Consider the following 14,337-nt stretch of genomic DNA (forward strand, 5'->3'; position numbering starts at 1 on the left):
CCACGCTGCAGCCCCTTACTCTGCTTGATTTTTCTTTGTGGCATTTATCACAATCCCAACCTGATGACCTGTCACACGTATTTCTTTAGTCCCGTGGTGTGCATTTTCCCTAGTGCCACGAGGGCAGGGGCCCTGTGGGTTTAGTGCACCTCTGTCTCCAGCACCTAGACCATGGCCAGGCTCAGAGGAGGACTTCCGTAAATACTTCTTGAGTGAGTAATAATAGCAAATGAGTTTTTCTGGATTTCTTTATTTAGGTATACCTTGCATACAGTAAAGTGCGCCCATCTTAAGTATTCAAGTCCGTGACCGGTGTCTACATGCGCACGAGTTATAACGCCACCCAGACCAAGATACAGAGCATTTCCAGCACCCGCGCAGCAGGCTCCCTCAAGCCCCTCCCAGTCAGTACCTTCTCTAAAAGATCACTGCTCTACTAAATCCTCTCACCGTTGATTGGTTTTGCTCATTCCTGACTTTCATATCAATGCAGTCATGTAGTTTGTGCTTCTTATGTGTCAGCCTTCTCATCATTATGTCTGTGAGATTCACCCATGTTGCTAAGAGTAGTGGCAGTTCATGCTTTATTTCATTGCCTGTGATACTCAGAGTAAATTTATTGCAATGTATTTAACCCGGTCTGCTCACATGCGGGCTGTTTCCAGGTTTGGCTAATATGGAGAATGAGTTTGGGGAATGGTCCTTGCAAAACTCTGAGCAAAGGCCAGAGGTTTTATGGCAGTTGTTTTGGATGGTTTCCTCCTTACCCCATTTCCTTAGTCCTACATTTGTGGACCCGTCCCCTTATTCCTCCTCCTTCAAGATTTTGATTTATGCTTGGACCTGTGGTGAATGCCTAGAACTAAATCACATCTACAAAACCTTTCATTGGCCTGGTAGAGAAAAAGCCACATTTCTGGTGGTTCATCCCAAGACATAGAAACAGAATGCTGATTATCTCTTCTGATAGCCTTCCCTCTCTTTGTCTTTTGTCCTTGATCCTTATTCACTTTATGCTAATTCCCTCCACTAACTGGGGGCACCTTTGGGTTTTATAGCAGTGTGTCTCAACCATGGCTGCACATTATAATCACTTGGGGAACTTTAAAAATAATATCCAGCCCTGAGCTTTACTCCAAAGCAATTAAATCTGTATCCCGGAGAGTGGGGCCTGGGTATTCCTTTTTTTGAAAAGCTCTCCAGACGATTCTAATAGGCAGCCAAGTTTAAGAACCATTGCAGGACACACCTTATCCTAGGAAATAGTGTAGATGTATAGCATCAGCTGAGCCCCTTTCCCCCAACCGGGCAGAAGCAACTTGTTTCCAAATAACTTACTAGATACGGCTCTTGTGAATGTCCTATCTAGTAAGAATGTCCTATCTGTCCACTTTATAACTCTCAAGGAACAATGTATGGGAACTTCTTGAAAATGAGGAAGCCAAGAAATGTGGCTTTTTCTCCCACAATATTAGCCACTCCATGGTGTTCAGAGCAGTATTAACTCAAGTTTGGCTCGTGAATTATAATTTAGATCCATCATTTAAACTCCAGGCTGTGGCATGGATGCCTTGACTACCATTGAATGGGTGCTTCAGAAAGACTATTACTGTGATTTTTTTCTTTAATGGGCTTCATGAGTAAGCAGAATTAGTACCAATAGGTCCTCCGTGTCATGAAGTCAAGGTCTAGTTTCTTTCCTGACAATACCCAATATTTACCCGAAGTACTTTGTGTTTATTTACTTCCCTCAGCATTTACAACTCAATTAATCCTCATTGCAATAATAGTCTTACTGAATACTTATGTGCTGTGTCCTTTTATAAGCTCTTCATGCATATTCATTCATTTACTCTTCCCATCTGTGAATTTTTATTATCCCTATTTTACGGGATAAGAAATGAAGGCAGAAATTGGTTAAGTACTGTTTTAAGGAGGCAGAGATAGTAACTGGTAGAGCTAGGATTCAGGCAGTTTGAGCTCAAGAGACTTTTCTTTCTCTGTTTTGGTTGGTTGTTTAGTATATTTTTTTAAATGTTTTTTTCTTTATTTCTAGGAGAGAGAGAGAAAGAGACAGCGTGAGCAGGGGAGGGTCAGAGAGAGAGGGAGTCACAGACTGAAACAGGCTCCAGGCTCTGAGCCGGCAGTCAGCACAGAGCCCGACGCGGGGCCCGAACCCACGAACCGCGAGATCATGACCTAAGCCAAAGTCGGACGCTTAACCGACTAAGCCACCCAGGCGCCCTAAGAGGATTGTTTTCTTAATTTCTCTTTCTGCTGATTCATTATTAGTGTGTATGAATGCAACGGATGTCTGCACATTGATTTTGCATCCTGCAACTTTACCGAATTTATCAGTTCCAGCAGTTTTTTGGTGGAGTCTTTTGGGTATTCTTATATACAGTATCATGTCATCTGCAAATAGTGAAAGTTTTACTTCTTCCTTACCAGTTTGGATGCCTTTTATTTCTTCTTGTTGTCTGATTGCTGGGGCTGGATTTCCAGTACTATGTTGAATAAAAGTGGTGAGAGTGGACATCCTGTCTTCTTCCTGACCTTAAAGAAAAGGCTCTGAGTTTTTCACCATTGAGAATGATATTAGCTGTTGGTTTTTCATACAAGGCCTTTATTATATTGAGGTAGGTCCCCTCTAAACCTAATTCCTTTAGTTTTTGTTTGTCTGAGAGACTCTTTATCTGTCCTTCTATTCTGAATGATAGACTTGCTGGATAGAGTGTCCTGGCTGCAGACTTTTCCCTTTCAGCACTTTGAAGATATCCTGCCAGTCCCTTCTGGCCAGCAGAGTTTCTGCTGAAAAGTTTGCTGATAGCCTTATGGGGTTTCCCTTGTATGTGACTGTTTTCGTTTGCTGCTTTACATTTTTTCTTTATCACTACTTTTTGTTGTTTGTATTACTATGTGTCAAGGTGTGGACCTCCTTGGGTTAAATTTTTTGGGGGGTGTCTATGCTTCCTGGATCTGAGTATCTGTTTCCTTTTCCAGATTAGGGAAGTGTTTAGCTATTATTTCTTCAAGTAAATTTTCTTAAGACATTTTTTTAATGTTTGTTTATTTTTGAAGGAGAGAGATAGACTGAGCATGAGTGGGAGAGGAGCAGAGAGAGAGGGAGACACAGAATCCAAAGCAAGCTCAAAGCCCTGAGCTGTTAGCACAGAGCCCAACACTGGGCTCGAACTCAAAAACTGTGAGATCATGACCTGAGCCCAAGTTGGACGCTTAACTGACTGAGCCACCCAGGTGGCCCTTCAAATAAATTTTCTGACCCCTTTTCTCTCTTCTTCTTCTTCTTATGGGATCCCTATATTTTATTTAAAAAATATTTTTGAGAGCGTGAATTGGGGAGGGTAGAGAGAGAGTGAGAGAGAGAATCTTAAGCAGGCTCCATGCCTAGTGTTGAGCCTGACATGGAGCTTGATCTCGTGACAGTGAGATCATTACTTGAGCCAAAATTGAGAGTTGGACGCTTAGTCAACTAAGCCACCCAAGCGCCTCCTTCTGGGATTCCTATAATATGAAGGTTATTATGCTTGATGGAGTCACTGAGTTTCCTACAACTATTCTCAATTTGCATAATTTTTGTCATCTCATTTGCTCTTCTTGGGTGCTTTCCATTACTGTCTTCCAGGTCATTGAGTCATTCCTCTGCTTCATCTAGCCTGCTATTTATTCCATCAAGTATATTTGAAATTTCATTTATTGTGTTCATCTCTGATTGATTCTTTTACTTTACATTACCTTTTACTTTGCAGCATCTCCATGCATTCTGTCTACAGTTTTTGGTTGCATTCACTGGGTGATGCAAGGTGGGATGTGCTTACTCCATTTAGCCAAATTTTAAAGTTCATCTTGACCATTTAAAATGTTTCTTCTTGGGGCGCCTGGGTGGCTTAGTCGGTTAAGCGTCCGACTTTCGCTTAGGTCATGATCTTGCGGTTCGTGGGTTCGAGCCCCGCGTCGGGCTCTGTGCTGACTGCCGGCTCAGAGCCTGGATCCTGCTTCGGATTCTGTGTCTCCCTCTCTCTCTGCCCTGCCCCCATTCACACTCTGTCTCTCTCTCAGAAATAAACATTAAAAATTATTTTAATAAAAAATAAAATGAGGAACTTCCATTAATTAAAAGATTAACTGAATAAAAAATAAACCACAAACCTGGAGAAAATATATCTGTAATACGTGCAAAGGGTGACAGGCCAGTACATAGGGTTGACCAGCAACTCCTACCATGTAATAATAAAGTATCTGACCCTCTGATCTGGGGAATTGGACTGTCTATCTCTGCATGAATTCTACGTCGCCTTCATTATTATAGCTTTATAATAAGTTTTAATACCTGGTGGAGCACAGTATTCTGTCTCCTTAACAGTCACTTAGCTATCTTGGCTCTTTGCAGTTCTAGATATATTTTAATTTTTTTTAGTGTTTATTGATTTTTGAGACAGAGAGAGAGAATGAGTGATGGAGGGGCAGAGAGAGGGAGACACAGAATCTGAAGCAGGCTACAGGCTCCGAGCTGTCAGCACAGAGCCCGACGCGGGGCTCGAACTCATGGACCACGAGATCATGACGAGCCAAAGTCGGACGCTCAACCGGCTGAGCCACCCAGGAACCCCTGTAGATAAGTTTTAGAATCAGCTTTTAATTTACACACACACACATGCACGCACGCACGCACACACACACGCACACACGCACATAACCTGCCGCGGTTCTGACGTGGTTTGNGACTCTGAAACAGGCTCCAGGCTCTGAGCTGGCAGTCAGCACAGAGCCCGACGCGGGGCTCGAACCCACGAACCGTGAGATCATGACCCAAGCGAAAGTCGGACGCTCAACCAACTAAGCCACCCAGGCGCCCCTATGTATCTGATCATTTTAATATCTTATGCCTTTGTACAACCAGTTTTGCTAGTAGTACCTTTTACCGTAGATACGTATTTTTTTATTTTTACCATGAGCTCACATTTAATCGCACTTTCTCTGTGGAGATTCTTTGAGGCCTAGGTTAAACATGGATTTCTCTGGGTTTCTTGATTACTTCTACCAGGTACCTGGGAGCATACCAGCCCAAGATTATTTAAAAGTAAAATTTCAGTTTCTGTGTAAAGTAAGTAGTTCACTTGGAGTATGAATTCGGATCATCCACTTGCATAAGGGTTAACCTTTGATGATAAAATCTTAGCACCAAGGCTAAAACGTGCAAGATTCTCTGTTTTCTGTCCCTCCTTTCCATCTCCTTCTCCATGCCCCTTTAAGACCCCAGACCTCTGAGCCTTTCTTCACCTGGCACCTTTCTCCTGGAGTCCCAGGTGATATGCCAAAGGTGAGCCCATGCCAGCCCCCAGATGCATGTCTGGGGAATATGGATCCCTTTCCTAAAAACCACTTATCTCCACCTTTGCTGCACCTCGCCTTGGACTTAGAAGTAAAACCACAAGTCTGCAAAGTGCACGTGGCCTGTCTTCATGACACTCAGTTTGGGAGGAGGAAATTGTGACTTAATACTCATTAAGCCTTTGTCTTGTGTCAGCCACCATCTTGGGGCGTTCACATATGTCACTTAATCCTGGCAGGGAAGGCTCTTCCGTCAGTATTTTGTGATAGAGGAAATCCAGGTCACCGGGGCTGCAGGTGACAACTGTGGCATTAGGATTTGAGCCCCCGTGGGAGTCTTCCCTAAAGGGGCGGCAGAGTGACTGTCACTGTAACTGGCGGTCTGCCCCTCCCTCTCTCCTAGCGGCTGTGCGCCCCCGTGTACTGCAAGTACCAGTTCTTTAAGACTCCAGTTCACAGAACGGAGGGGAAGCCCCATGGAACACACATCTGCTTCCAGGACATCAACGTCATCTTCCTTGGGACGATGCAGCTCAGTGACCTGAGGGAATATCTGGAGGGGCCCCCCATGGTTGTGGAAGTTCACGACAGGGACCGCAAGGTGGAGGAGTTTTCCCGGAAGCCCGCCCTGTTTGGGGATGACCCCTTGGATTCATACTTCAACCTCCAGGCCCTCCTCTCCCCGGAGGAGACCGAGAACAACCCCTTCGAATCCCAGAACAAGACGTGGGACCCTTACGGGGTTGCCAAGGTCAGCTTTGCCGACCTTCTCCTTGGCCACAAGTACTTGAACTTGGTTGTCCCCATCCGCAGGTGTGAGCCCAAGGCCGCACACCACAGCCGGGACGGCAGGAGGAGGAAGGCTGGGGGGTTTCGGGTCCCCACAGACGGCTTCCAGCACCACCCAATGCCTGTGGGCCACTACCTGGAGGCTGACTCCCAGCTCAAGCTGCGGGTGGACATCGCCGCGCCGCTGTGGGTCCGGGCCGAAGCCCCCGGCCCAGGACTCACAGGCCCCCTGTTTGGCCGCATCATTTTCGTGTTTGACTCCCGGAAGCTCTCCCTCCTCTACAGCCTGCTGGAGGACATCACCTCGATCAACGCCGAGGCCCTTGCTCTGGACTCCTGCCCCGCGGGGAACGTCCAGAAGGTTCTGTCTGCCCTTACGATGCGCCTGGGGAGCCAGGAAAGGCGGGACCTGGATGTGCTCACTGGCTTCCACCTGCTGGACGGCAACATCCACCTCGTCGTTCTGGAAGGTTTGGCTGACCGAGGCCTGCGGCGGCTGTGGGGCAGCCATCAGGGCCGGTGAGCGGCTGGTTTCATGTTTCGTGTACAAGGCACTGTATCTGGACGCTGAGTGGGTGGGGAAATCTTTTGCAGGCAGGCTCAGGCTCCGGATCCTCGTCTCTGGGGAGAATATGTTCATTCAGTTCCTCTTGGGTTTATCATAAAGCAAAGGAGAATGGGTCTGCCTCCAGACTTCCGAGGGGCCTACTTGGCTAACGGGGAGAGGAGTGTTCTATGTGGCCCTAAGATGGGCACCACAGGGAAACAGATCTCAACTCAGCCTAAGGAAGACCTGTCCGATGATTTTGAGGCTACAGAAGCTGCCTCGGCTGCAGAAAGCTCCCTTCCCAGATGGCCTTCAGGAGTCCCCGGGGGCTGCTCAGGGGGGATATTGTAGAGGCAGTTAAAGTGCCCGATTCCGGGCTAGAGCAGGTGGCCCCGTGTGGTCCTTCCATTCTTTAGTTTTGGCTTCATGGACACTTCTCTTTTCCTTTCATAACTGGCAAGCATCCTACTTTGGGTTCAAGGGACTTCCCTTTTTCAGTCTGGGAAAGCCCTCCATCGGTCTTTGGAGTTCAGATGCCCAGGACCCGGATGCTGGCAATGGCGGGTAGCCCTGAGGTTGAGTCGCTCCATCTGGGAGGGGAGAGTGGCCCCGCGGGGACCTTTCTCTGTGGAGGAGCTGGCATTATGTCTCCTTATCTGCCCAGGAGAACTGGAAACCTTCGTCCACACAAAAACTTGTACAGGAGTATCCACAGCAGCAGTATTTATAATAGCCAAACAACCCAAAAGTGTCACAACCAATGAGCAAGATGTGATATGTTCATACACATGAGTAATATTCAGCCATGAAAAAGGAATGAAGTCCTGACATACGTACTTCAACATGGGTGAACCTTGAAAACATACCAAGTACAAGAAGCCAGGCCATAGAAGCCCACATGTTGTATGATTCTGTTTATGCGAAATGTCTAGAACAGTCAAATCCATAGAGACAGAAGATGAGTGGTTCCCAAGGTCTCAGGGGAGAGATGAGGGAGAAGTGAGGAGTGACCAATAATAGCTACAGTTTCTTTGGGGGGTGATTAGGATTTTCTAGAATTAATGTTTGTGATTGCACAACATGGTTAATATACTGAAAGCCATTGAATTGTTACAATTGAAAAGGGTAGACTTACAGTGTGCAGTAAAGAATCCGGCCTTGCCTTAAACGTCTGGCCTTTGCCCTTGGCTTCTGGGAGGTGATATATGTCATTCCTAGTATAAGAGTCTTTGTCGGAGGTGGGGGCTGACCACACCAGCTCTTAGGATGGGACTAGCCTCACCTGATAATCATAGGAGAGAGGCTGGCCATGTCAGATGGACCAACGGTGAGATTTACGACTGGGGCTTTGGTCTTACAGTGTCGGTTGATCTAGAGACTGAGATTGCCCGGTGGGCAATTAAGCAATTAATCGGTCATGCCTCAGTAACGGAGCCCAGATAAGAACTCTACCGGCTGGGCTCAGGGGGACTTCTCTCTGCAAATTGTCCCTCATCAGTGTCATAAGGGTAATAGATCCTGATTCCATGAGGAAAGAGCAGTGGAAGCGTGGTGTTTGGAACCACCCTGAACCCTGCCCTTTGTGTCTTTTCCTCTGGCTGATTGTCTGTAATAAGCTGTGAGTGTGAGTGTAACAGCTTTCAATAAGTTCTGTGAGTTCTTGTAGCAAATTGATGAACCTGAGGGTGGTATTAGGAACCCCCTGACCTTCAGTTGGTATCAGAAATCAGGGCAGTTTGGGGGACTCGGACTTTGTGCTTTGGCTAAGTCAAGGGGGATGATATGCCACTGTATCTCAAGGAAAAGTTTGTTCCCAGTAGGAGAAATAATATAAAGTATGTTCATGGACTCCAGTTAAATTAAGCTACAAATAAAAAAATCATTAACTGTGAAAAAATTTCACATGCTTGGAAATGAACAAATACTTCCAAGTAACCCATGAGTCAAAAGAGAAACTGTAATAGAAATTAGACATTATTGGGGCGCCTGGGTGGCTTAGTCGGTTAAGCGTCCGACTTTCGCTTAGGTCATGATCTCGCGGTTCGTGGGTTCGAGCCCCGCGTCGGGCTCTGTGCTGACTGCCAGCTCAGAGCCTGGAGCCTGTTTCAGTCTGCGACTCCCTCTCTCTCTGACCCTCCCCTGCTCACGCTGTCTCACTCTCTCTCTCCTAGAAATAAATAAAAAACATTAAAAAAAAAAAAGAAATTAGACATTATTGAATTGAACAATAATGAAAAGAGTATATTATCTAAATTTGAGGGGTGTCGTTATTTAGAAGAAACTTTATAGACTTAAATACTTATATTAGAAAAGAAGAAAGGCTGAAAATGATTGATAGATGTTGCAGACATTGAAATAAGTGTTTTAAACTATGTCAATAAATGTAAATATGTATAAGAAATTCCAAATAATATAAACATATTTTCAGATAAGGTAGTTTAATGAGGTTTCTGGACACAAAAGTTAATGTAAAAATCTATTGAATTTCTGAATACCATCTACATACAAAAATTATTTTTTAAAAAGTTAACACTTTTAAGTATCATAAAAATATGAAATTCACATGAATAAATTCAACAAAAAGGAGTGGAAGACCTCTATCATGAATATTATGGAACTTTTGAAACAAACATTAAGAAAACCAAAACAAGTGAAGAGACATACCATGTTCATGGATTTGAACACTTAATATTATAGAGGTGTCAGTTATCCCCAAACTGGATATACAGATTCAATGCAATCTCAATTTAAAAATACCACTTTTTAAAAAGTATGAAACTTGAAAAGCTGATTTAAGAGTTTACATCAGCATGCCCAAAATACACTCTTGAATAAGAACGAGATGGGAGAACTCGCTCTACTAGATATCAGGGCTCATTATAAAACAAGCAGATGGGGGCACCTGAGTGGCTCAGTTGGTTTAAGCGACCAACTCTTGGTTTCGGCTCAGGTCATGATCTCACGGTTCGTGACAGTGCAGAGCCTGCTTCGGATTCTCTCTGCCCCTTCTCTGCTCACGTTCTCTCTCTCAAAATAAACAAACATTATATATTAAAAAAGAAAAATATCTCTCGTGGACAGAAAAACAGTGAGGAAAGGAGAAAGTTTTCAAAAAAGGGAGACACAGAACCTGAAACGGGCTCCAGGCTCTGAGCTGTCAGCACAGAGGCGGATGCGGGGCTCGAACTCACAAACCAGGAGATCGTGACCTGAGCCGAAGTCGGACGCTTATCTGACTGAGCCCCCCGGGCGCCCCTTACATTTTCATTTTGAAATACTTCTAGATTCACAGGAAGTTTAAAGAATGCCCCAGAGATCTCACATCCCCGTTCTGCACAATGGTTACACCTTAGCTGACTATCATACAACGTCTACACTGGGCCACTGACAGCAGTGCTGTGTGTGTCGTCTGTACCACAAATTTGTATGACGCCCACACGAATGAAGGCCCGGAACTGGGGTGTCCTCGCAGAGCTCCCCTGCGTGCCACGGATTGACAGTCATGCCCGCCCTCTCCCACCCTCCTCTTTGCCATCTTAATTTTGTCATAGGTGCATCATCTTGCATCTTAATGGCATCACACGGCGTATGACCTTAGGAGACTGGTTTTTCTCCACTCAGTATAAAGTGCTAGGATCTATCCCAGCTTTTGTGTCTATCGGTAGCTCATTCCTGTTTGTTGCGGAATTTTCGTGAAATGGGTGCACCGCAGTTTCACCCTCCGTCTATTGAAAGACATTTTGGTTTTTCCCGGTTTCGACTTTCAGAAACGCCTGATAACGTACAGGCTTTTATGCGGACATACGTTTTCTTTTCTTTTTAATAGAATGATAGTTGGCTTACAGTATGATATTAGCTCCAGGCGTACGGGACAGTGATTTGATGCTTTTACACACTGCACAATGTTCACCTTGGTAGATCGAAACACCATCGGCCACCTACAAAGTCATTACGGTATTATTGACACGATCCCATGACTTACTTATTTTATGACTAGAAGTTTGTAGCTCTTAATCCCCATCACCTATTTCACCCATTCCTCCCCAGCTCCCAGCCCCAGAAGCCACCGGTTTCCTCTCTGTACCCAGTGAATGTCTTGTTGTGTTCGCTCCTTCTGGTTTTTAGATTTCACATAGACGTGTCTTGTCTTTCTCTGTCTGACTCCCTTCACTGAGCATAATCCCCATTGGGGTCACTCATGTTGTTGCTCATAGCAAGATCTCTTTCTTTTTTATGGTTGAGTAATGTTTCGTTGTATATATTTATACCACATCTTCGTTTTTTAAACACTTATTTAGGGGCACCCGGGGGGCTCAGTCGGTTCAGCATCCGACTTCGGCTCAGGTCATGATCTCACGGTGCGTGGGTTCGAGCCCCGCGTCGGGCTCTGTGCTGACAGCTCAGAGGCTGGAGCTGCTTCAGATTCTGTGTCTCCCTCTCTCTCTCTGACCCTCCCCTGCTCACACTGTCTCTCTCTCTCTCTCTCTCAGAAATAAATAAAACATTAACAAAATTTTTTTTAAATTTAAAATTCCATTAAATGGAACAAAATTCCATTAAAAAATCCATTATTTAAATTCAAGTTAGTTAACAGATTACAGTGTAGTACTGATTTCGGGAGCAGAGCCCAGTGATTCATCACTTACCTGTAACACCCAGTGCTCCTCACAACAAGAGGCCGCCTCTGTGCCCATCCCCCATTTAACCCGTCCCCCCCCCCCCAGTTTGTTCTCTGTATTTAAGAGTCTCTTATGGTTTGCCTCCCTCTCTGTTTTTATCTTATTTTTCCACCCCTTCCCCATGTTAATCTGGTGTGTTTCTTAAATTCCACATATGGGTGAAATCATGTTCTGGTCTTTCTCTGCCTGACTTGCTCGCTTAGCGTAATGCTCTCCAGTTTCATCTACGTTGTAGTCAACGGCAAGATTTCATTCTTTTTCATCGCTGAGTAATACTCCACTGTAAACGTGCACCACATCTTTAGCCGTTCATCCCTCGATGCACATTTGGGCTCTGCATGACTTGGCCACTGTCGACAGCGCTGCTGTAAACATTGGGGTGCATGCGCCCCTTCGAATCAGCATCCTTACACCCTTTGGATAAATAGTAGAGCAGCTGCTGGGTCGTAGGGTGGTTGTATTTAAAAATTTTGAGGAACCCCCATACTGTTTTCTACAGTGGCCGCACCCGTTTGCATTCCCACCAACGGTGCCCGAGCTTCCCCTTTCCTCCACGCCCTCCATCACCAACACTTACTTCCTGTGCTTTTGATACTGGCCGTCCTGACTGGCGTGAGGTGCGCTCTCACTGTGGCTTCGGTTTGCATTTCCCCGGTGACGAGCGATGCTGAGCACATTTTCATGTGTCTGTTAGCCATCTGCACGTCTCCTTCAAGAAATGTCTATTCAGGGGCGCCTGGGTGGCTCAGTCGGTTAAGCGTCCGACTTTCGCTCAGGTCATGATCTCGCGGTTCGTGGGTTCGAGCCCCGCGTCGGGCTCTGTGCTGACTGCCAGCTCGGAGCCTGGAGCCTGTTTCAGTCTGTGACTCCCTCTCTCTCTGACCCTCCCCTGCTCACACTGTCTCTCAGTCTTTCTCTCCTAGAAATAAATAAAAAAACATTAAAAAAATAATAATAATAAAAAAAGAAATGTCTATTCAGCTTCTCTGTCCATTTGTTAATTGAGTTCTTTTTGGTGTTGTTATGAGTCCTCTGAGTTCTTTATATATTTTGGTTAGATCTACCCCTTATTGGGCACATTGCGCACAGGTGACCTCCCCCATTCAGTAGGTTGCCTTTTCTGTTGGCTTCCTTCACTGTGCAGCAGCTTGTCAGTTCGATGTAGTCCCATTTGTTTATTTTTGCTTGTGCCCTTGACTGAGGAGATATAACCGGAAAAAAAAAATTACTTAGACCAATGTCCAAGAACTCACTGCCTCTGTTTTCTTCTATGAGTTTAAAAAAAAAAGTTTGTTTAGAGAGAGAGATAAAATGAATGGGGAAGGGACAGAGAGAAAGAGAGAGAGAGAGAGGGAGAATCCCACGCAGGCTCTACGCTGTCAGCACAGAGCCCAATGCGGGACTTGAACTCATGAGCCGTGAGATCAAGAGTTGGACACTTAACCACCTGAGACACCCAGAAGCCCATCTTCTAGGAGTTTTATGGTTTCGTTTAGGTCTTTAATCCATTTCAGTTTGTGCGGGTGGAAGGAAGTGGTCCCGTCTGATTCTTTTGCGTGTCGGGGTCTAGTCGTCACGGCCCCGTTGGTGAAGACACCGTGTGCCCGTTGCGTATTCCTGCCTCCTTTGTCGCGTCCTAATGAACCGCATAACCCTCGGTTCTTTCTGGGCTCTCTGTCCTGTCCCGCTGGCCGGAGAGCGTGTCGCTGCCACGGCGTCCCTGCAGCTTTCTGGTTCCACTTGAATCTGGAAATGGGATGCCTCCAGTGTAGTTTTTCCTTTTCCAGATTTCTTCGGCTACTTGGAGTATTAGTGGCTTCAGACACCGTGTAGGACAGTTCTGGCTCTGAACAGCGCGGGTGGCGGGGTGACTCGGATTGCATTAAATCTGTGGATTGCTTTGGGCAGTATAGATATTTTAATGATATTTGTTCTTTAAAAAAAAATTTTTTTTAAATGTTTATTATCTAGAGAGAGAGCGAGACAGAGCGTGAGCAGGGGAGGGCCAGAGAGAGAGGGAGACACAGAATCCGAAGCAGCTCCAGGCTCCGACCAACGCGGGGCTCGGACTCATGGGCTGTGAGGTCGGATACTCAGGGACTGAGCCCCCAGGCGCCTCACAGTATTTGTTCATCTAATCCGTGTGCGTGGAGGGTCTTTCCGTTTGCTCGTGTCATCCTGACTTTCTTCCTTTCCAGTCAGTGCTGCTCCGTGTGGGACTGGGACCCGCAGTTGTCACGCGGGCCAGAGTGGCGGCCCCCCTGCCTTGTTTCCGGTCGTCGGTGGAAGACGTCAGTCTCTCCCCACGACAAATACGATGTTGGTATAGGGTTTTCGTCCTGTGTCAGTTGCAGGAAGTTCCACTCTGTTTCTCATCTTCTGAGAATTTCCTAATTTGCTGGTTCACGCAATTCACAAAAGTGCGTTCCAGGTAGATTAAAACCCGTTGGGAATAATTACAGACTCATGACAAGTTGCAAAAATAATACTGGGTGGTGCCTGCACCCAGTGTCTACCCCTCCGGTGGTGCATCCGCCCCAAGGAGGCCTTACTGGGGGGCACGTGCAGCTACCTGGACCACAGTTACCCGGTCTACGCAGATTTCACCAGGAACCATAAATCTGTGTTTGAAAAGCAAAACTATAAAGCTTTTAGATGATACGGGACAAAGAAAGATTTCTTTGTAAAAATGTTCGTTTATTTTGAGAGAGAGGGGAGAGGGCACGGGCAGGGGGGCGTAGAGGCGCGGGGAGCGACTCCCCAGCGGGCGGGTCGCTGTCAGGCCAGTGGACCCTGAGATCACGGCCTGAGCCGAGGTCGAGAGTCGGCGGTCTGAGCGACGAGCCACCGGGCGCCCCCGCTCGTGTGTTTTCCACACGCACAGAGGGGGGAGGGGAGGCCCGCGGCAGGCTGTCGCCCAAGGGCGGCCCGGCCTCGGCTGACCGCCCCCCCCCCCCCCCCCCCCCCCCC

At 46.4% G+C, this 14,337-nt stretch overlaps 1 protein-coding gene across 1 annotated transcript in view; it reads left to right on the forward strand.

The window, feature by feature from the left end:
• Positions 1 to 14,337, forward strand: part of CFAP92 (cilia and flagella associated protein 92 (putative)) — a 56,520-nt gene that overhangs the window by 28,793 nt on the left and 13,390 nt on the right. The window contains 1 exon segment of the mRNA XM_039248644.1: positions 5,756 to 6,660. Coding sequence (XP_039104575.1) covers positions 5,756 to 6,660 — 905 coding nt within the window.

The sequence above is a fragment of the Hyaena hyaena genome, unplaced genomic scaffold (assembly GCF_003009895.1).
Source record: "Hyaena hyaena isolate Hyena2069 unplaced genomic scaffold, ASM300989v1 scaffold_316, whole genome shotgun sequence".
NCBI classification, from domain to species: domain Eukaryota; kingdom Metazoa; phylum Chordata; class Mammalia; order Carnivora; family Hyaenidae; genus Hyaena; species Hyaena hyaena.